The sequence below is a fragment of the Leguminivora glycinivorella genome, chromosome 26 (genome assembly GCF_023078275.1).
Source record: "Leguminivora glycinivorella isolate SPB_JAAS2020 chromosome 26, LegGlyc_1.1, whole genome shotgun sequence".
Lineage (NCBI taxonomy): Eukaryota > Metazoa > Arthropoda > Insecta > Lepidoptera > Tortricidae > Leguminivora > Leguminivora glycinivorella.
In genome coordinates this window covers 8,317,957-8,339,390 of record NC_062996.1, presented here as the reverse complement: position 1 = coordinate 8,339,390, position 21,434 = coordinate 8,317,957, and the positions used below count along the sequence as shown (strand labels likewise).

General features: G+C 36.0%; 3 protein-coding genes and 1 long non-coding RNA gene across 7 annotated transcripts; 1 reads left to right on the top strand and 3 right to left on the bottom strand.

The window, feature by feature from the left end:
- Positions 1-1,375: 1,375 nt before the first annotated feature.
- LOC125239785 (grpE protein homolog, mitochondrial) lies at positions 1,376-21,309 on the bottom strand. 4 transcript variants are annotated; one of them, XM_048147469.1, is made up of 8 exons: positions 21,143-21,309; positions 19,638-19,785; positions 17,553-17,666; positions 16,497-16,566; positions 16,295-16,359; positions 2,907-2,990; positions 2,152-2,266; positions 1,376-1,529 (listed from the first exon to the last, which is right to left on the bottom strand). In XM_048147469.1, the coding sequence occupies exons 1-7, from the start codon at positions 21,229-21,231 to the stop codon at positions 2,153-2,155; spliced, it is 684 nt and encodes a 227-aa protein (XP_048003426.1). In that variant the 5' UTR covers positions 21,232-21,309; the 3' UTR covers positions 1,376-1,529; position 2,152. The 4 variants fall into 4 exon arrangements, with proteins under 4 accessions (XP_048003426.1, XP_048003427.1, XP_048003425.1 ...); XM_048147470.1 differs by lacking the exon at positions 16,295-16,359 and adding an exon at positions 16,021-16,085; XM_048147468.1 differs by lacking the exon at positions 16,295-16,359 and having other exon boundaries at positions 16,432-16,566.
- On the bottom strand, positions 3,922-6,161 carry LOC125239787. The gene is made up of 2 exons (XR_007178559.1): positions 5,404-6,161; positions 3,922-5,316 (listed from the first exon to the last, which is right to left on the bottom strand). It is a non-coding gene; the product is annotated as an uncharacterized LOC125239787 (long non-coding RNA).
- Positions 6,220-8,001, top strand: LOC125239786. Its single transcript, XM_048147472.1, has 3 exons — positions 6,220-6,372; positions 6,481-6,591; positions 6,775-8,001. The coding sequence occupies exons 1-3, from the start codon at positions 6,257-6,259 to the stop codon at positions 7,157-7,159; spliced, it is 612 nt and encodes a 203-aa protein (XP_048003429.1). The 5' UTR covers positions 6,220-6,256; the 3' UTR covers positions 7,160-8,001.
- Positions 12,908-15,360, bottom strand: LOC125239784. Its single transcript, XM_048147467.1, has 2 exons — positions 14,401-15,360; positions 12,908-14,157 (listed from the first exon to the last, which is right to left on the bottom strand). Exons 1-2 carry the CDS (start codon positions 14,573-14,575, stop codon positions 13,286-13,288), a joined length of 1,047 nt encoding a protein of 348 aa, XP_048003424.1. The 5' UTR covers positions 14,576-15,360; the 3' UTR covers positions 12,908-13,285.
- Positions 21,310-21,434: the final 125 nt, after the last annotated feature.

Here is a 21,434-nt window from a genome sequence, read left to right as displayed (position 1 = left end):
ACAGCGAGTTAATTTTTGTTAACAACTTACCTACGCTAATTTTGGGTTCCACATTCTGAAAATGCCCATATAACTTGTGAGTAATATCTTTAATAGTTATTTGTTACACAAGGGTGCAAAGTTGTACTTTAACGTCGAGTGTGGAATTGAAAAACGAGCAAGTGAAAGGAGAATATAAACGAGAATAGAACCCTGAACTTGACGAGTTTTTCAATACACGAGAAGTAAAATACATTTACACCCGAGTGTAACACAAAACTTTTCCCCTCACTATAGCAAGGAAAGCGCAACGCAAAAAACGCGTTTATCACTGCTTCCAGTAGTGCCACAGGTGGTAAATCATCTTCACGGCTAGATTCACCCACTTTTATCAATTTTAAAGCAGAAAATTGGACTATGTTCAAGGTCAAATTACTTTATCCACTAGTGGATAAAATGCGTTTTTACCCGCTGGTATTGAAGGACTAAAATACGTGTTTCCGAGCTAGTGAGGGGAAAAGGTAGTAAATAAAAGAGTGCATTTCAGATAAGTAAGTAAATGCAATTTGGTTTAATATTTAGTTATGTAATGCCAATCAAATGTCGGGCGACAGATCAGCACAGAACTAACACTGACCATTCAACGGTGATGGGCCATATACACGTTGGATAAAGTTGCCTTTTTTGTTCGCAAAAGCTATTATTTTATTCTATAAGGGCTGTTATTCTATAAACCTCCTCTCATCCTCAACTGTGCGTTTCTCTAGAAACTTCCAGCTAAACTGTGGAATGACTTGTCGCCTGCGATATTTCCGGACCGATACGACCTTCAAATCTTCAAGAAAAGAGCGTACACCCATCTTAAAGGCCGGCAACGCACCTCCAACACCTCTGGTGTTTCGGGCGTCCATGGGCGGCGGTGATCGCTTACCATCAGGCGACCTGTCTGCTCGTTTGCCTCCTATCCCATAAAAAAAAAAACCGTCTGTCACCATTCGAGCGTTCGTTAAATTTTACTGTAGTCTGACTGATGTGTCTGTCAAATGTGGTTGATGCAACTGGCCCTAAATTTATTAAAATCGACGTATTTGAGGAAAATGATTCCTATTAGTGAACTTTCTGTCACAATTTTTATTCTATATACATATTTATTTTAAGTTTTTAATACTACGTCGGTGGCAAACAAGCATACGGTCCACCGTCACCTATGGACGCCCTTCAACTCAAGGAGTGTCACATGCGCGTTGCCAACCCATTAGAAACTTGTACACTCCTTTTAGCTGTGTTAAGTACACAGCAAAAAGGAGTGTACAAGTTCCAAGGAGGGTTCGGGTTCCGACGACTCAAAGGCGAGACGGATTTAAGTTCCTATCAAAAATAATCACAAAAGTCAGTCTGACTAATGTTATTGTAATTGTAGTGTGATAAAGATGGTATGTTTGGTATTTGTAGAAGAATTTTTAGATTTTGAGAACAGAAAAGACAAATTCAAAATTTTAGTCTGTGTACGACCCTGATATTTCGTGTAAGATGTCATCATTACTCGGTACCTGTGGACAAAGAAAGATTTCGATTTTCAAAACTTCATGATTCGAAATTTGCTGTACTCTTTTAGTTGTTTTTATAACCCCCGACGCAAAACAACAGGGTGTTATAAGTTTGACGTGGCTGTCTGTCTGTTTGTCTGTCTGTCTGTTTGTGTGTGTGTGTGTGCGCCGCTTTTATCAAATGTGATATTTTTGAAAAAAAAATATGCTATACCTATGCAGAATCACTAGCTTTTTCAATCCTAGTAGTTAAAAAAATTGACCCATACTGTTTTTCTTATTTTGTTACCATTTTCCGTACATGTTGTGTGGAGTAACAAAAGACGAAAGTAACAAAATGCATGGAAATTCTGGGACACTTTTTGACACCCAGTGAGATTGAAAGTACTCGTGATTCTGAGCACAATTGACCTGAAAGTCCATAAACAAATTAAAATAAAATATAGCAAAAAAAATAAGCAATGCCCTGAGCATTATTTACCGGTTTATTTAGGTTAAAATAAAGTTCTCATAACGTTCGCGTTCTCTACAAAGTTCGGAGTAATCGAAATAAACCGGTTTTAACCGGTCAAAAGTAAACCGGTACCGAGCCTCGCCAGACAGACAGACAGACAGACATACTTACACTAGGAAGATCCCTTAGCAACGCCGACGAGGGCCGGACGAACACAGCGCTCGTGCAGTTTATATCCAACTTTGGAGACGGCCACTACTGTGCCTGGTTCTGCCCCTTCCACCTCCTGAGAACAGACAGACAGACATATAAAGTCCAGTTAATACTTAATGGCAGCAATCTACGTGGTTTTTCCAACGAAAACTAATAGTAAATACATTATGATATAATAATATATAGTTTAAAAAACTTCCGACTTTTAAGCGAGCGCTGGTAGCCTAGCGGTAAGAGCGTGCGACTTTCGATCCGAAGGTCGCGGGTTCGAACCCGGCTAGCACCAATGATTTCTTCTGAACTTATGTGCGAATTGTCATTTTATATTTGCCAGTCACTTTTCGGTGAAGGAAATCATCGTGAGGAAACCGGACTAATTCCAATAAGGTCTAGTTACCCTTCGGGTTGGAAGGTCAGATGGCAGTCGCTTTCGTAAAACTAGTGCCTACGACAAATCTTGGGATTAGTTGTCAGAGCGGACCCTAGGCTCCCATGAGCCGTGGCAAATGCCGGGATAAGACAAGGAGGATGATGATGAAAAAACTTTGATTTATAATTTTCATTTATATCAAATGACATTTCGCACATAAGTTCAGAATAACTCTTTGGTACGAGCCGGGGTTCGAACCCGCGACCTCCGGATCGAAAGTTGCACGCTTACCACTAGGCTAGCAGCACCATTTGTACTGAAAAATAATTATTTAAGTTTTTACCTGTTGGAATAGGGCCTCATGGAGGTTGGGGTCGAACTTCTCTCGCAGTGGTGAAACAACCACCAGTCCGTGTCTGGTGAACACCTGAAAATAAATATACACACTCATTTATTGCATCCATGGTTATTATGAACTAGCTCTTGCCCGCGGCTTCACTCGCGTTAGAAAGAGACAAAAAGTAGCCTATGTCACTCTCTATCCCTTCAACTATCTCCACTTAAAAAATCACGACAATTCGTCGCTCCGTTATGCCGTGAAAGACGGACAAACGAACAGACACACACACTTTCCCATTTATAATATTAGTATGGATAAACATGTTACATGGTCTTAAAAAAAGTATAGCTACTCATGGACCCTATCAGGGCGTGGCAATATATTTATATGCTATACTATACCACTGCGCTCTCTGGGCCTCTCTCCGCCACTGATAGAGTGTCTGCTTTTACGCTAGTGTAGTGTACCTGTGTGCCGCCCTCGCCCAGTGCGCTCTCTGGGCCGCGCCGCCACTGATAGAATGTCTGCTGTACTAGTGTCACACCTCGTACACTGGCGATCAAATATATGAAAGAGGCGCGAGTAGGTGATTATTGGGAGTTTCAAATCAAAGATTTGAAAACTCCCAATATCACTTCATATTTAGGACTCGTACTCAGGTTTATTGGTGATTTAAAACTCCCAATAGGTTTTCAGATGATTTAAAACTCCTAATCGGCTTTCTCATGATTTGAAACTCTCAATAGGTTTTCAGATGATTTAAAACTCCTAATCGGCTTTCTCATGATTTGAAACTCTCAATAGGTTTTCTGATGGTTTAAAAAGCACACAAGGTTTACGATTGCATATTTAGAATTAGAACTTGTGAACTGTAAAAGCGCAATCAGATTTTTAACTTAACATTTCGGATTCGTTCATTTGATTGAAACAGATGAAGTACGAGTATGGTGTTCGTTGTTAAATGGTCCATTTCGAAAATGTAAGCCGTAAAGTTAAGTTAGGTATGATATTAAATAGCAAAAGCTTAACGCAACACACTCTCCGAGGTGGCCAATCTCAGATGTGGTCTCTCTCAAGCGTTTGCTCGATTGACAGTGGCGTTTACACACAACGTATCTGATCAGCTCGTCAGCGTCGCAGAACACGAATGGACCCCCAAAGTGTGAACTCTGGTGTAGTCGCGTTTTACATGCATCGATTGAGTTTGACCCCCTCCGGGTATGGGATTCCATATCTATCGACCGCGTAAATACAGAGATCCCCAAGTCTCGAATTCAACACTACATGCCTCGGTTGGCCAAGCCAAGGAATGGTTTACGTGTTGAGGTTGTCGGTCGTCACAACCCGACATACTACACATCACCATTTTTATTTATATGAAACATTGTAAAAACTTTATAAGTGTGATGTAGACCCAGTTATGCTATTGGCTGTTTCGGATTACGTACTCCCACGTCATATCTACTACGAATTTTGTAATATATGGTTTAAAATAACGTATATAAAATATGATCTTCTTTGACACCCATAACAAAGAGTTCAGTATAAATTAAAGGCTAGCGTATGTCATATACTGCACTTTGCAAAGCAGAACTTTTCATAAAGATATAAGGTTCAAATTTTGATTATATTAAAATCATGACATACATTGAACAGTATGCGAAATTGCAATCACTCATTTAGTTGTAATTTGAGTCAGTTTACCTGGTTGCTCACTCGCTATGTTTATCTTATAAAATGATCACGATTTACATGAATTATAAATGGTTTTGATATATAATAGATCTCAGTATACATATTTCAACTATATTGTGAGTGGTAAAACTCTAAAAATAATATCGTATTTATTCTCTATGTTTTAGTATGTTAAAAATAAAACAATTAATTTATCATGAAACCATTTTATTTAAGTAATGAGATATATTACAAGCACGACGACTAACTAAAAAGTAAAGTACATTTTATAACATAAAATTTTCTAATAATTACTCACTTCACTCAACTTTTTTACAATTTTTTCTACCAGACCTTCAGTTGCATTTAATAACTCATCATAGTCATCTTGAACAACATATTGTACTGTAACCCCATTAGATTCGATATTTGATTGCTCCAAATCGGATATACTGATTTTAATCAGACGCTTTCCTTTTGTAACCTTTCTGATGACATGGGAATTTAAACCCATTTCTTTTATTTTCCTCTTTCCTTTCTTAGCGATTTTCTTCTGACTTTTTGCTGGTGTACCTGATAATGGAATTTCTAAAGATGGATTCAGGAGCAAATCCTGGTATTTCAGGTACGCATCCATGTCTTGAGAATAATTGAGCGGATCATTCGGTTTTTCACAAACTTGCGAATAAAATGGTGTGGTTTCAGTCATTTCAGCAGCGTGGTTAATAGGTTGCGAGCCCTGTAAAAAAATATCAAGTTAAATATATTTCAACACCAAATAAAAGTACTCAAAGATACCAGAATATAATAAAAGTAAAATACATACCATTCTGATTTTGAAACTGATAATGCACCCGGCTTGAAATCTCGAACTGTTGTAATTTTAATTTGTTAAATGCTCTATTTATAACTTCGTAGTAACAAAATATAGTATAGCTATTAGCTATTATAGCTTGCACATTGAACGCGGTCTTAACGCGGCGACATTCGTTCTTGTTTCCGACAAAAGAAATATTACACTTTTGTTTTTCAATAATTAGCTGAGTTGAATATTATATTACAGTGATGATCAACCTTTGTATTATATTGGTTTCTTACTGTATTTTTGCAAATGTTGTAGTTTATGTTAGTTATAATTTGCTTTTAGGTTGTTAACTCATGACTTTACGTCAGTTTCGTTTTATTAATAAAACCCCTGGCTTATTCATTTCCTCTACTATTTTCTAACAAGTGCAAGTGTTACAGTGCGAGTTTTACGTACACGGAGAAATTCACCTTGAAACAATGTTCGTAAGTTTGTAATATTTTATTTAGCTATAAACTATTCTGAATATGGTGTTGAGTGATGTTTGTTCTCGATTAAATTTACCGATAAGTATCCTTCTAAGTAGCAGTTTTATGCGAGTTAAGTGCGTATTGGTATTAACTTTAACTTAAAATTTATAACCCTCGCTGGAGAGAGGTACAAGTACAACTGTGAAATCTCGTTCGACTGAACATAACAGAATCTTATTTTTTATTTTCAGGTCTGACTTTGAGTACCATGTAATCCAGTCTAAGAAAGACCTCGACTCTGAGGATGAATCTGGATCGTTAAAGTATGTATTTTAATTAAATTTAAGATTTTATTGACTTATTATTAATTTTTGTTATTATTAATGATCTGATGGATAATCACTATGTATTGTAGGACTCAGAAGAAAACAACCAAAAGGAAAAACGCTTCTCAGATCCCGAAACGTGACGCGGGCTGGTCGCTGGACAGAAACGTCGTCGAAGAATGTGCTAGTAAAAGGTAATTAATTAAAACTGTGTTTGAAAACTTGTCTACAAATGCGAACTTTTTATTTATTTCTCTTTATTTATGAGAACTGGAAGTAATATAAAGTTTTTAATATTACAGCAAGAAGATCAAACCAAAGAAAACTGTGAAAAAGCACGCATCGTCCGTGTTAATAACTGATACGTTGCAGGACAGTGACACTGACCTTGATGAAGAAGACAAAACTAAAAGGTAATTAATTCAATTCAGTTATTTTATATGTAATACATATATTTACTTAACTAATTGTAATTAGCCTTTGAATCTAAACATTTTAAACCATAGTATTTAAATTCTTAAATGTTAAGTACTTACCTAATTAACTAATTATATTTTGTTGTATTCGATAATATAAATAAGTTTTTAATATTCCAGTACGACAACCAAGTCGAAGAAAGAGACACCTGATTGTAAGCCAGGCTGGTTTTCAAACTGGGGTGACGAAGGACATGTTGAAGCCCAGCGTCGAGCATCCGCTGCCAACTCTCTGTCTTCCGTGCTGATACGTCGCGTCCCAGGCGGCTACGTGCGTCGCACAGCTTCGTTAACCGGTGATCTTTTTATTGATCTTAAACTGTATAACGTAGTAGATATTCAAAACGTTCCATCTGAAGCCCGTTGGGAGAAAGCGCTGGTTAATTTTAAATATCGTGTGGATTCCGTTTCGGATATAGTAGATGGAATAAATAAGATTCTAAAGCGTTGTAAGGACGACTTTACAGATGAAGGAACCTTTTTCCCAGATAAAAAAAGCCAATAATCTTTAATCTTTTTTACGTCTAATTTAGTCTATTCCTATGTCAATAGGCAAAATGCCTCATAATAGCTCCATATTTTGTTCAGTGTGTGACATAAGTATTCCAAGTAAAGCCTTTTCTGCTCACTTGCGCACTAACTTGCATAAAAATAATAACTCTGTTCAATTAACTCCTGATATTGAAAAAATAAGCAGCGCTTTCCGTAGTAGAATAGCATCATACAGAGTGCGTGGACCAGAGAGTAGCCTCCATGACTCACCGGTAAAGTTTCTGTGCGCTCTTCGTAGACATATTAAACATATTCTCGAAGCGAGAAGGCTTGCTTTTGGATCTATAAAGGTTAACTTTGAACTGTTTGCTGAATTTGGTTTGCCGAAAAATGAAGCATGTGAAATTAAATCATTCGCTACGCAAAATATCATTTTACATCAGAGTTACGAATTTAAAGAAATATTTTCAACCATTTTGAACACATTGAGCACGAAAATTGATGAATTTCAAGAACGGGACAGTGGCTGGAGCTTTCTACGAAACTTATATCTCGAGATAAACATAAACAAATATAATCCTCTTAGAGCGTCTAGATTTATAGAATTACCAAAGTTAATAAAACATCGAAGAGCTTGTGTAAATATTAAAAACAATGAAAGTAGCACTATCTTCGAATGATGATAAACGAGTAATATTAAAAGACAATATTCACACACTTGCGTGGGGACATGCTTCATTTTTCTAAATATAGTTATATAGTGATATTTTAAAGGAAACTTTGAACTAATTTGTAAACACCTACTTTACTTTTTAAGTTAGCTATGCCAGTATGTATATTATTATTAAATAAACTTAAAAAAAAAAAAAAAAATAGTTTTTCTTTTTTAAACCCACCATATTTATGTACAATGTTTAAATCAACTCAGGATACTTATGTTATGATCGTATACCTGTATCACGAGTACAATATCGTATCATGAGTTGATTTAAACATTGTTTTCAGGAGTATAATTTACAGGTTAATAAAATGCGTTTTATTTAGCACATTCATTTATTCAAAGAGGAACGTGATTTTCTAAATACCATTTTTTCATACATATTACATTTTTTAATGCACAAGTTTTTTTATGGTACACACAATTAATATTACACACAATCATTAATACAATATTTTTTATACAGTTCTTGTAAATTCGGTGCACCCTTTTCACTTAAATCTATAACAGTACAGTTTGAATATAATTCTTTAATCCATTTAATTTTTTCCATACCTTTAACGAATATTATCTTATCTTTAATATGATTATAAATAAGTCTTCTAAATTCTCTATAATCAACATAACCTTCGTGCCACAAAATACCTAAATGTTTTTCAATCCATTTTGTCTGCCTCTCTTCACTTTCCGTCAATTTAGAAAATCGAAAAGGGGGTTTTATTAAGAAAACTTGAGTGTATTCTAGCGTGCTGTATGCAAATTCTTTGATAATAAATTCGTTTTCTTTTGTTTTAAACCCTTGAAGGTCTACAAATATATGCTGCATTACGATACTTTTTTCGTAATATTACTTAAAGGCTTATATTCAAATACACTATCATTTAAAATCAGACAGTAAGCTGCAGTGTTCTTTGGTATATCAGATTCACAATCCAATTCAACTCTCACATCTACTGAACCGGTTTTTAAGGTTTCGTTTTGACGAGAACAGTTGATAACAAATAAAGGAGCTTTATCTTTAAAATCTTTAGGGCTAAGCAACGGCGCTTGTAGACGATTATAATAAGACTGTTGAAATTTCGCATACTGTTCGTATAATATAGCAAACTTTTCACCCGAAAAACTAACATCAAAACTTTCGTACGGAAAGTAAACTGAATTCAAGAAAACTTTAACATCTCTCAAATTACATACATACATACAATCACGCCTGTATCCCATAAAGGGGTAGGCAGAACACATGAAACTACTAAAGCTTCAATGCCACTCTCTCAAATTACAGTGATCAAAGTGTGATATGTCTTTATTAGCTTCATTTTTTCGTCCCGTTTTCAATCCAATTATAATATAACGCGGCTTTTCAATTTGCGATGAAGTTTTGATAGACCAAGAATGTTTTGACGTCTCAGGCAAGAGCGGATATTCATACAAATCCCAAGTCCTAAATGCTATCTGAACGGCACGATCTCTTTCTAAACATTTGAGTAAATTTAATCTTTCACGATCAGACACTTTAACATGAGGCATGCGCCATACTATTTTAGATATAGTAATATTGTCTATATATTCATTCGCATTTAATTTAACACTATTCAAATTAGTATTGGATCTTAAAAGAATAAGTTCATGCTTGCAATTAATTATGATTTTGCTGTAATCCTCAGCAAACCCGAGATTCTTGTTTAAAGGTACAGACACAGAAAATGTACCTTCCGTGTTTTTTATACCATTGACATCAAATCCCCATAACTTAGACATGGATGCTTCCAGTCCATTCATAGATACAAGAGATTTCATAGTTGTTGTAACTCCTGCGTTTTTAATTTTGTCAATTTCGATTCCATTTAATTCATATCGAATATCTTGAAATAGATGAAGTATGGGGTTGTTTGTAAGAAGAACACTTTTTACCTCGGCTTTTGTTTCTCTATTGAATGCGGTTATAGTACCTTCTATGTATAAAGAACTTGCTGATGGTAGTACGTAAAGATCTTGTTGGTTTATAGGTATACGTATTTCATCGTTGAAATTGAAACTTGTGACGTACGGTTTATATGAATGATATTCAAAGCTCTCGATAGAATTATCAAAGACAAAAGGTTCTGTTAAGTTTAATATACTCATTTTAATAGGCGTAAGCTTTGGAGGAATTGCTTATTTTGTTTTGTGAGTTTTACTTTAGGTCTTCTTTTCGTGATTGCAGGATGAGTACTGGTAATGTTTTTAAGAGAGACTGAAGTTTTATTGAAGTCTATCATTTTTTTCTTAAATGTAAATATAACTGAATTTCTTCACCCCGTAAATTAACTAGATTATTGTTAACGTCTAAAATTCTTATCGTTATTGTGTTTAAGCTATTTTGGGTTACAGGGAAATAAATAACGTTTTTTGGTGTTTCTATAATCCGATAACCAGGTGGCACGTTTGGTACAAACTCGTGAATTATATGACTAGGTTTTCCGTTAACGAATGAACCGCTCACTATGTCACAGTCATTCGATGCGGACTATGGTTGTTGAGAGAATGGAGACAGGATAAGGGGATTCAGTTAATATATTAGCTTGAATAGATTCTGAACCGAAGCCAAGTATATTACCGATGGAGCCTTCTTTGTCGAAATGAATATTTTCAGAGCATAAAATAGATGTTTTTAAGGTATTATTATTGCATGTTAGTGCAAAAGAGCATCCTTCAATATGTTCTTTAAGGTAATCGTCAATATCTTGAAGTTCATATGATCCTTCAGGAATTTTAATTACTTTGTTTTTACCATAATAGAACTTATTATTTCTGTCGTCTATGTTGGGTATAGAATTAAAAGTTGACATATACAATAGCCCACACTCATATTCACCATCCAGGTGAAAAGCTGGTGAATAGTTTGTTAACAGAGTGGAAGATGTTCCAGTTATAGACAAAGTGAAAGACATTGTGAGAATGATAAACTGATTATTGTGCGATGATATTTAAACGGTTATACCAATATTGTTTTAAATACTTTAGGCATAAGTGTCCACAATTGACAGTGTTAAACTTTTGATATGTGTCATAATTATAGTAAATATCATATTTTTTTAAATACCTCTTTAATTCTAGCGGAGGTGAAAGGTCACCATAACTATTAAAATATTCACAATAATTGTTATCTTTTACGTAGGCTACCCAGTGTGTACCATTGTTTTTAAAACTGTCTAAATTAACAATTCCACATTCTACTTTTTTAGGAGTCTTTGGTAAACTGTCTCTCATATAAACTCCTCGAAAATATGGAATATCAGATGAGTGTTTTAAAATGTCAATATTTGAAAGAGCGCGCCTGGGTAACCTCTCAGTTAGTTTTTTGAAAGTTTCAAACATAATCCTTTGCCATTTTTATATGGTTTAATGTGTAAGCCTTTTCCTAATGCAATAGATTCCATCATCTTGTTATGTCGCTCCGATTCCGCTAAATTTTTTCTGGCGGCTTTGTAATCACCTACAGCTTTAGCAATTCCGGCAGCTCCTCCTGCTAATGACCCTAGCGCAGACAGACCAGCAAAAATAGGTATCAGCAGTAAGAAGCCTCCAGTTTTTGGAATTGGTATAAGACGAGGTACCCGTACCTTGGAATTGGTTTTAAAAATTTTCGTCGCAGCAATAAGTGCCCGCTCAATTATATTACTACCTTTTGTTTTTGGTTTCTTTTTTAATTCACTGCGTATCTTGGTCACAAAACGTTTAAATGGTTTTATACCCGCACCTGCCTTTATTTTAGATTTCATCACTTTGCTAACTAACCACGAAGCAATTTTTTCTCCTCTCCCTGCATCTTTCGATTTTATTCTTTGTTTCGCCATTTCGTATAGTTCTAAATCAGCACGATGTCTATCAGCTAAATCCGAATAACTATCATATGCTATGTCGTGTTTCATACACGCATTATCTAGCGCATTAATTCCTTTATCGCCTCTCTGCAACCTTTTGCGCAATTTTGTTCCCGGACCACAATAGTTATAACCAGGTAAGTGTAATTCAAAGGGTAAATTATTAATAGCGCTGTTTAACAGTCCTTTCCCTTTCATATCTCGTGAGATAATAACACTATCATTAAAAGGAAATTATATAAATATCTTTAAACAACCGCACTTTTATCAATCCAACTGTTTTCGCTATTATTAAGGCCCAACCATTTAACATACAACTTTCTACCCTTTCTTTTAATAACCTTTTCTACAAGGTAAACGTTTGGATGGTTGGTTTTCAGAAGTTCTTCCTCGTAAAATGTACCGAGTATAGTGTTTTTATGCTGGTCTTGAATGTGATACGTAACAGGTTGAGTGCGATTCACGTGAGTAATAGTGAAAAGTTCTGTTGACCAATTAGGTGTGTAACCTTTGTGAAAGGCATTTTTATACTTGCTAATGCGTACACAATCTCCTATATTGAATTTGTTCGATTTATAAGACAAATTGGATAGTGATTTTTTAATATTTTTTAATACTTGCATTTCATTATCAAAATTTACATCAATAGGTTTTATTTTTGTTGTGCGATGCACAGTCTGATTATATGATTTTACTACATCGTCTAATGGCTTACCAACCCATTTATAGTTACCAACTAATGCAAAATGTTTGTAGAGCTTAGACTTAAGTGTCTTTATCAGCCTTTCAACAATAGATGCCTTCTTAATTGAATAAGTTGAGTAATGATTAACTTTTAATAATTTTAAGTAGAAATCGAATTCTTGATTGTAGAATTCTTTTCCTAGGTCAGTTTGTAAGTTTTTAGGTCTTCGTTTAAATGTTTTTATTATTAGTTCAAATGCATCTTTGACTTCTGTTTTAGTTTTAGACTTAATAGGTGTACACCATGCATACTTTGAAAATGTGTCAATAACGGTTAAAATATATTTATATCCTCTGTTAACAGTATGAAGCTTTTGTAAATCTATCAAATCGGCTTGCCATAAATCATCAATTCCTTGTAGTACAACCGATCGTCGCTTAAAATTTCTTCGCGCTGACCTGTGGATCTCGTTCACTATTTGTTGTTTTATCATTATTATATTTTTTAAAATATCGTCTATCTCCTTCTTCGTATAAAAGTTCAGTTTTAACTGAGTTACGAGTTGGTGAATTTGATTATTTATTGTGTTAAACAAAGAGTCTATATACTTCTTTTCGTACATGTTTTGAATGTGTTCATCAACGTACTGCTTGTTAACTGCATCATCGGAAGATAATGGTTTAACAACCCCTTTTAATCTTATAGTTTTTAGATCAAAATTTCCTGCTTCTGTTCGAAGCAAAGCCTTGTACTTGAGCTCAGAGATTTCATCAGTACGCAAACGTTTATGAACATGGTGACCGAATTTGTCTATATTCATTTTTTACTTGAAAGTCAAACTTCAACTGATGGGAAAGGTAAGAGTATATACATTTATATATTATTTATTAAGCCTGCTTCACGTAATTCTTCAATTATGGATATTATCTCGTTATCTAACCCTGTATTTCCAGCGTCACGCGATGCTATAAGCAGTTTTAATCTGTCAACTAATTCGTTTGGATCATCCCAATATACATATGAAATATCTCTTTTTACTTTTTTCATTGATGGTAAACCTTTACCGGATATATATTCTTCACTTACTGTGCGCTGTTTGGATAATTTGAAAAGAGGTTTTATAAGGTTTAAATATTTCATACCCTTGTTGCTTTTTATGGGTTTCTTTGGATCAAAGTCGCGTCTATGTGCATTCGTTTTCATTAACAATGTTTTATATAATCGTTTATCATCTTCAGTTACTAGTTTTAAGTCAGGTACTTTCTTAAACAACAAATCATGTAAGCCTTGTGTTAAAAAATAACTTTCTCCACCTATCACGAGTTTATCATCATTAACAGAAATTGGGTAAGATCCAAGCATTAGCTTTCCACGCTCATTTCGTACACCAAATGGAATGTTCATGATAAAATATTGTTTCTGCCAAGCGGGATCATCGCGAGGAGAAGGAAACGAGTCTGACGTTCTAAATGAAATATTATTTGTTGTATCAGAATCACTTTGGTTCACACTTTCTTGAGATGAAGAATCACTATCATTTAATTCATTTTCACTATAATTTGGTTCAGATTCAAATGACTTTCTCAACAAAGTTTTATTATCCAAACTTTCTTTCATCCCATCTTCTGAAGGACTATATTTCAATGTTTTTACTGGCTTGTTCCATTTAAACCTATCGTTATCAAAATCTGAGTCACTAATGATTAGATTGTTATCATTACTACTATGTTTTTTTACCATTTCACCAAGTGGGTCTGTGATTGGTTTTAACATTGCTTCCAACATCATATTATCGTTTGATTTAACATCACGAATGCGTTTAACTTTTTTCTTACTGCTTCAGCAGATTTGAGTACTTTTTGTTTAAACAATTTTTCTTCATTAATTTTATGTTCCATGTCTGAACTAGATGGTTTCATTTTAAGCAATAAGTGTTTAATGTAATACTATGCTTTATATATCAAGTCAATCTAGAATTATAAATGGACCAAGTGGGTCTGTGATTGGTTTTAACATTGCTTCCAACATCATATTATCGTTTGATTTAACATCACGAATGCGTTTAACTTTTTTTCTTACTGCTTCAGCAGATTTGAGTACTTTTTGTTTAAACAATTTTTCTTCATTAATTTTATGTTCCATGTCTGAACTAGATGGTTTCATTTTAAGCAATAAGTGTTTAATGTAATACTATGCTTTATATATCAAGTCAATCTAGAATTATAAATGTATCAAATCCTTTTCTATAACAGCCTGAATTTCTATTACAATCTTTATTTATGACTAAGTAATCAAACGGGATCTTCCATACTTGTGCACACATTTCACGAAATTGAGACCATGACATATCACTTCCTACATGTTCATCATAAACATGCTTTAAATTAATATCATCCTGTTTAAAAAGAATAATTAAGTTAGCATTATCTCTTATTAATTGTTTAGGTATTTTACTATACGTCTGATTTAGATAAAAGCTATCTATATTTTTATGCCTTCCCATTGCAAAGTAATCTCGTATATTATTTTGATTTTCACACGCAACATCATCAAATATTATAATGGAATTCATGTTTGCTGTATGAGGACTTAAGATTTCATCATTTGCGTTATATTTTTGAAATGATACTGAAGGAACTAGCTTTAAAACTTGCTCTAGAAATTGATACATTGGTTGAAATAAGGTTTTAGAATATACATAAACATTTTGAAAGCGTAGACCATGTTCATGTAGCAGCAAACCGACAATTAAATTTGTTTTTCCACAGTTCGATGGGCCACATATTATACAGCGAATGGTGTCGGGTAAAAGCGAGCCATGTCGAAAATAACGTTTATTGGACAAAGAACAAACAGCATCCAACTGCAATTTCTGAGACTGTTTTACGAACTTCATTTTGTCAATAGGCACGTGCAACTAACTTGAAAGGTGTTTTATCATTAACGGAGTTTTACAAACTTTTGTCTATATATTCGTCATGAGCGTTTTAAATCATCAGAAAACCTATTGAGAGTTTCAAATCATGAGAAAGCCGATTAGGAGTTTTAAATCATCTGAAAACCTATTGAGAGTTTTAAATCACCAATAAACCTGAGTACGAGTCCTAAATATGAAGTGATATTGGGAGTTTTCAAATCTTTGATTTGAAACTCCCAATAATCACCTACTGGCGCGTTCCCAGCACACAGTCTAAGCTCGTGTAGGTGAACGCGTACTATGCTAGTATGAGTGAAATATGACAGGTCGACTGTTCGCGTTTTTGACAGGCGGTAACTGTGAGCTGGCACTTTCAGGGGGGAACGGAAGTGGCCATACTGTGCGATAATACTCTTTATTATACTGTGGTGGTGTCCTAGTCTGGTGTACCTGTGTGAGCATGGCCCTCGTGAGCGACACGCCATCGCCCATTTCGCTCTCTGGGCCGCGCCGCCACTGATAGAGTGTCTGTGTACTACACTAGTGTAGTGTACCTGTGTGAGCATGGCCCTTGTGAGCCGCACGCCGTCGTGGAGCGAGCGTAGCGCGGCCGCCGCGCCTTCGCCCAGTACGCTCTCTGGGACGCGCCGCCACTGATAGAGTGTCTGTGTACTACACTAGTGTAGTGTACCTGTGTGAGCATGGCCCTCGTGAGCCGCACGCCATCGTGCAGCGAGCGTAGTGCGGCCGCCGCGCCTTCGCCCAGTACGCTCTCTGGGACGCGCCGCCACTGATAGAGTGTCTGTGTACTACACTAGTGTAGTGTACCTGTGTGAGCATGGCCCTCGTGAGCCTCACGCCATCGTGCAGCGAGCGTAGCGCGGCCGTCGCGCCTTCGCCCAGTACGCTCTCTGGGACGCGCCGCCACTGATAGAGTGTCTGTGTACTACACTAGTGTAGTGTACCTGTGTGAGCATGGCCCTCGTGAGCCGCACGCCGTCGTGGAGCGAGCGTAGCGCGGCCGCCGCGCCTTCGCCCAGTACGCTCTCTGGGCCGCGCCGCCACTGATAGAGTGTCTGTGTACTACACTAGTGTAGTGTACCTGTGTGAGCATGGCCCTCGTGAGCCGCACGCCGTCGTGCAGCGAGCGTAGCGCGGCCGCCGCGCCTTCGGCCCCGCCTTCGCCCAGTGCGCTCTCTGGGACGCTCTCGGCCGCCACTGATAGAGTGTCTGCTACCTGTAAAAAGAAGGATATGTTAAACCACGTCTGTTTTTTGAGTTATCCGAATCTGATTTTGGAGAATTCCACCAAAGATATAAAAAAAAATGCATCAGACGAGGCAGCACGAACTGAGGAAAAGGTCACGCATTTAATAAAGGATTTCGGCGAATTGAAAACCTCCTCCTTTTATTGAAGTTGGTTAAAAATAAAATGCTGCGAAATATATAATGTATACAGAGTGGGGCCTGTAACAAAGGCGAAGAATTGAACTGTAGGCTTACTCCTTATACTGATCAACGTTCAGCGACTTTTAAAAAATATGAAGTCTTTAAATTTTTAATTTTTCATACAAAATAAATATTAGCTTCAATGTACGCCATTATTGTTGTCATTGACGTTGTCTGTCACACTTTAGACTTAACAGAATTCGCAATACATTACCTCTTAGAAAAAACTTTCAAGGGTGATAAAAATCAAAATACAAGTTATTTTTAAAAGTCGCCGAAGAAATGTTGATCAGTATAAGGAGAATAGCCTAGAGTTCAATTCTTCGCCTTTGTTACAGGCCCCACTTTGTATATAGCGATAGGATATGAACAATTCCCAAAAACTTTATAAATAGTCACGTCAGCAAATTTAAATTGATCCTACTTTGTTACCAACATTTTGTGATACATATAAGTCTACTTTCATAAGATATATCTATCTATACAGGATAATTATTATAATTAAGAAGATATAGATACTAGAGAACCTCAATGACGAAAGAAAACTTACAAGAAAATTCAATGTATCAAATAAATCTTGGTAACGAAATAGGAATAAAAACAAATGATTTAACTTTTTCCTTAATTTTTGTACAAACTTTTTGAGAACTGCTGTCATATATATTTGAATTTCGCGCCTTTTTCCAGTGATAATCTTGTTTGAGTGGTTATTTTAATGCCATTGCCAATTCTATGGTTATGTAGATAATAAAGCGTATAAGGTAAGTTACTTACATCAAGCAAGTCCTTGCAGAAGCTCTGTATAGCGAAGGACTTGGCATCTTCAACTTGCTTGACCATACGCCGTCGAACGTTCTCGCCTTCAGCTAAGGCACGCTTGTATTTGTCCTGCAAAGGTTCACACACCAAGTTAATAAAGCTAGTTATACAATATTCAATTACATTTTCTATACGAGAGCATAAATTAAATATAACAAGATCATACCATCCCATACATTAAAATGCGACCGCCTAAGACCGCGCTTACACTCCACCACACATAGATGGCGCCACAAAAAATGCCTTGTTGCCACCGATTATTTGTAGATTGGCATTAACGGAGCCGTAAATCTATGTCAAAAGTGACACTTAACTCCATCTACAAGTATAATCGAAAGCTACAAGACATTTTTTTGTGGCGCCATCTATGTGTGGTGGAGTGTAAGCGCGGTCTTAGGTGGTCGCATTTTAATGTATGAGATGGTATGATCTTGTTATATTTAATTTATGACGAGAGATAAAAAAAAAAGTTTATTTATAAGAAAAAACACAAATTTCGTGATATACAGGGATAATGACTCCTGGTAAGCAATATTGCCTGTGTTGGGAGCCATTATACTTCGTTTCTTTTAAGATTAGAATGATTTGTCAAACGGGTAAACAAAGAAGCAGTGGTCGTAGACCTTCCTTCTTCGATTTCGGCCGATACCACTGATTTCTTGGAACTTATGTACATAGTATTATAAGTTATAGGTTATAAAGGACATAAAGGTACAATAGTACTTTAAAAGAGTATGAATTTATTATTAAAAAAAAATATAGGATACATAAAATAAAAATAAAAACACACAATTAGGGGGCGTCCATGAATCACGTCATACTGTTATAGGGGGGAGGGGGTCATAGAAAAATCACCAAATATCACCATGGGGGGTGGGGGGGTCAGGATTGTCAGGAATATATCACGTGTATTCTTTTTTGTTCCTGTGTCATACACTCTGTGTTATAGTTAGTAAACAAAAAATCATACTTCTGAGATTTTTTTTTTAATAAATCAACTTTAACATAATATGCTAAATTACAATTACAAGCCTTTCATGAGAAGCTTAACGGCCTAGCCACGACAATGGTCTAAGGCGTTTTGCGGCAGCGGCAAGCGGTAAGTCACAAAAACAAAAACGCAGCGCGCGCGAGGCATGCCACGACTCGCGCCGTTGTTCGAAATCGCGCGCGGGTTTCACGGGCCTACCCGCGGCAGCGGCGCGCGGGGCGGCGCGCGACTCGAACAACTGTAGCGCGCCGCGCCCGCACCGCCACGACATTGGAGCGGCGCGGCCGGCCTAGGCGGCTAGATGGGTCTAGCGATTCCACGCGAAACAAAAGATTTTGTTTTTATTATGAGCGTCTTGAACCCGAAACCATTATTTACTAAAAATTGAAATGTACTTTCGCGTGTGTAGTATGTAATAATGTTTTCAAACATATTTTTGTATAGTATTTATTCGTATTTACTATTAATTTTTTTCTGATTGGTTATTTATATTAAGTATCATTTAACTAGCCATAAAATAAATGTCCTGTATTTAGTTATCACACATATTTTCTTGTACAAGACGTAATTGACTAATTAAAGCATTCTATGCACTTTAGAGTCATATTAGACAGTAAAAAACATGTTTTTAAATATGAAAGCGTCCTGGCCGCAACTAGGCCCTGCCGCCGCTTCTAAAAGTACGTGGCATGGCTAGCGCCCGCGCGCGTTTCCCGCGCAGCCCAGCCGCCCCGCTCGCCGCCTTAGACCATTGTCGTGGCTAGGCCGTAAAGTACAATAAAAATAAAAATGCCTCGCCTGTGTGGTGACGGGTTTAGAATTTCACACCCCCTTTCTTCCCGTGGGTGTCGTAGAAGGCGACTATGGGATATGGGTTAAATTGTGGCGTAGGCGAGAGGCTGGCAACCTGTCACTGCAATGTCACAGTTTCGTTTTCTTTCAACCCCTTATTTGCCAAGAGTGGCACTGAAGCTTTCGTAGTTTCATGTACTCTGCCTACCCCTTCATGGGATACAGGCGTGATTGTATGTATGTATGTATGCACTCACCTCATAATCTTTAGCCTGTGCCTTAATAGTGTTGAGCTCTCCGGTGAGAGCTTCGAGCTGCTTGTGACACTCTTCTATGGTGCTTGGAGGTTTTTCACTGCTCTCTTCTTTAGCCTTCTCTTCTGTGCTGTACCCGCGGGTGGTACTTCTGAAAGGAAAGCCTTGTAAATTCCGGTGTACTTTTTTCATTTTTGCCACAAGCTTTTATCGCCGACTGTACCTTTCTTTCAACAGTCATCTTTTGGTCTCCGAGACGTTTTTAATTCTTAATGTTTTGACCCAAACTAACATACTAACAAGGCAAGTTGAATTAAGGCTGCTTTCAAAAAAAACGTCAAAAAAATGTAAAATTGATAGTTTTAGTCGGTGAAATACTACACTTTCCGTTATCCAATAGATTTATTTAATTCAAGTTCCAGTTAGAGCATTTTATTATCTTGATTTTTATAAGACTGGATTTTTGAAAACTAACTCATTAAATTAATTATGAATTTTTCTCTAATGCACGTTTAGAAAAACACACGTATAGAGCTGAATCAGTCGATCTTATTTGTAAAATTTGGACAATTTTGAATATTAAAACGGGTAAATTTATAATTCGTATATCCTGTACCACAATCATTTCAGACTATATTTTTATTTTAAGTTTTTGAAAAAGAGTAAACTAGCCTAAGGCGAATTAAATTTTTTTCAGAAATTACCTAAAATTAAGTGACAATTTCTTTGAAAATCTACATCACATCGAAGTAAGTTTTGTACTAAATTAATTTGCAACGTTTACTTAAATTGCTGTTATGCCTTGGTGATTATAAATTGCTATTATTGATTTTTGCCAATTTTTTGAAAACGAGCCTTCACTGGTACAATTATTACCACTTTTGGACATTTTCTCATATTTTGTTAGACCAAGTAGAAAAAGTCCTATAATGTGATATATATTTATAAACTACTCGCAAAGCCCTTTAATTTGATACCACACACGGTATGATCGAGCGCTCGGTTGCGATTTCACTATTTTTAACATGAAAGCCCTCTTAAAGCTTGTAAACATTTTAACAGATCTGAATCTGACTCCGTAAAGTTGTGTACTACACAACACGCTAAACTGTCAAAGTAGTTTAATTGTTAATCAGTAGTTCAATGAAATAATGTAGGTATTATATCATTTCTGATGCAATATTAAAATAATTCTAAAAGCATAAATGCCCAACCATCCATGCTTCTACATACCAAATCAATAAAATTAAAGCCAAATTTGGACATGAACAATCAAGATATATGCAAATATTGGTAAAAGTTACGATTTTGATCACTTAGTTTATTGAATGAAAAAAGATTGCTTAGATGATTATTTTATGGAATATTTGTTGCGTATAACGGACAAAACTGTAGGAAGGTGGTAGGAAGCCTAATAAATAGCAAGTTAGGGGTTTATTATAGGTAAAAGTAGGCCTTAAAAATTGATAACTTTCTAGGTTATAAATCTGTACGTTGCGCAACTCTACCTGTACGCATTCGAGCGTATATTCCGGAATGTCGACTCTGTCACGTATTTTGCCAGTCGGCCCACTGAATACGCTGTTATAGATGCCATTTGTGCCACGAAACGTACAATTTTCTGTTAATTTTTCTAGCAAAAACTAGCATGAGAGGTTATGTCAAAATTCTTATCTGTCTGAACTGTCAAGTTTTTTTTTTCTAAATTCCAAAACCACAACTTTCCTTTTTGGATATAATTAAAAAATAAAATTTTAAATTATTTGTAAATTAATATAAAACGAGAGTATTTGCTTGTTT

Excerpts from the sequence above, each read along its gene's own strand:
- LOC125239786 (XM_048147472.1), top strand. The coding sequence starts at position 6,257 with ATGTATTGTAGGACTCAGAAGAAAACAACCAAAAGGAAAAACGCTTCT. Across the intron at positions 6,373-6,480 it reads GAAGAATGTGCTAGTAAAAG|CAAGAAGATCAAACCAAAGA; the intron begins GTAATTAATTAA and ends TTAATATTACAG. Across the intron at positions 6,592-6,774 it reads GAAGAAGACAAAACTAAAAG|TACGACAACCAAGTCGAAGA; the intron begins GTAATTAATTCA and ends TTAATATTCCAG.
- LOC125239784 (XM_048147467.1), bottom strand. The coding sequence starts at position 14,575 with ATGAAACCATCTAGTTCAGACATGGAACATAAAATTAATGAAGAAAAA. Across the intron at positions 14,158-14,400 it reads ACCAATCACAGACCCACTTG|GTGAAATGGTAAAAAAACAT; the intron begins GTCCATTTATAA and ends CAGACCCACTTG.
- LOC125239785 (XM_048147468.1), bottom strand. The coding sequence starts at position 21,231 with ATGGCATCTATAACAGCGTATTCAGTGGGCCGACTGGCAAAATACGTG. Across the intron at positions 17,667-19,637 it reads CACAGGCTAAAGATTATGAG|GACAAATACAAGCGTGCCTT; the intron begins GTGAGTGCATAC and ends GAACCTTTGCAG. Across the intron at positions 16,567-17,552 it reads TCTGCAAGGACTTGCTTGAT|GTAGCAGACACTCTATCAGT; the intron begins GTAAGTAACTTA and ends TTCTTTTTACAG.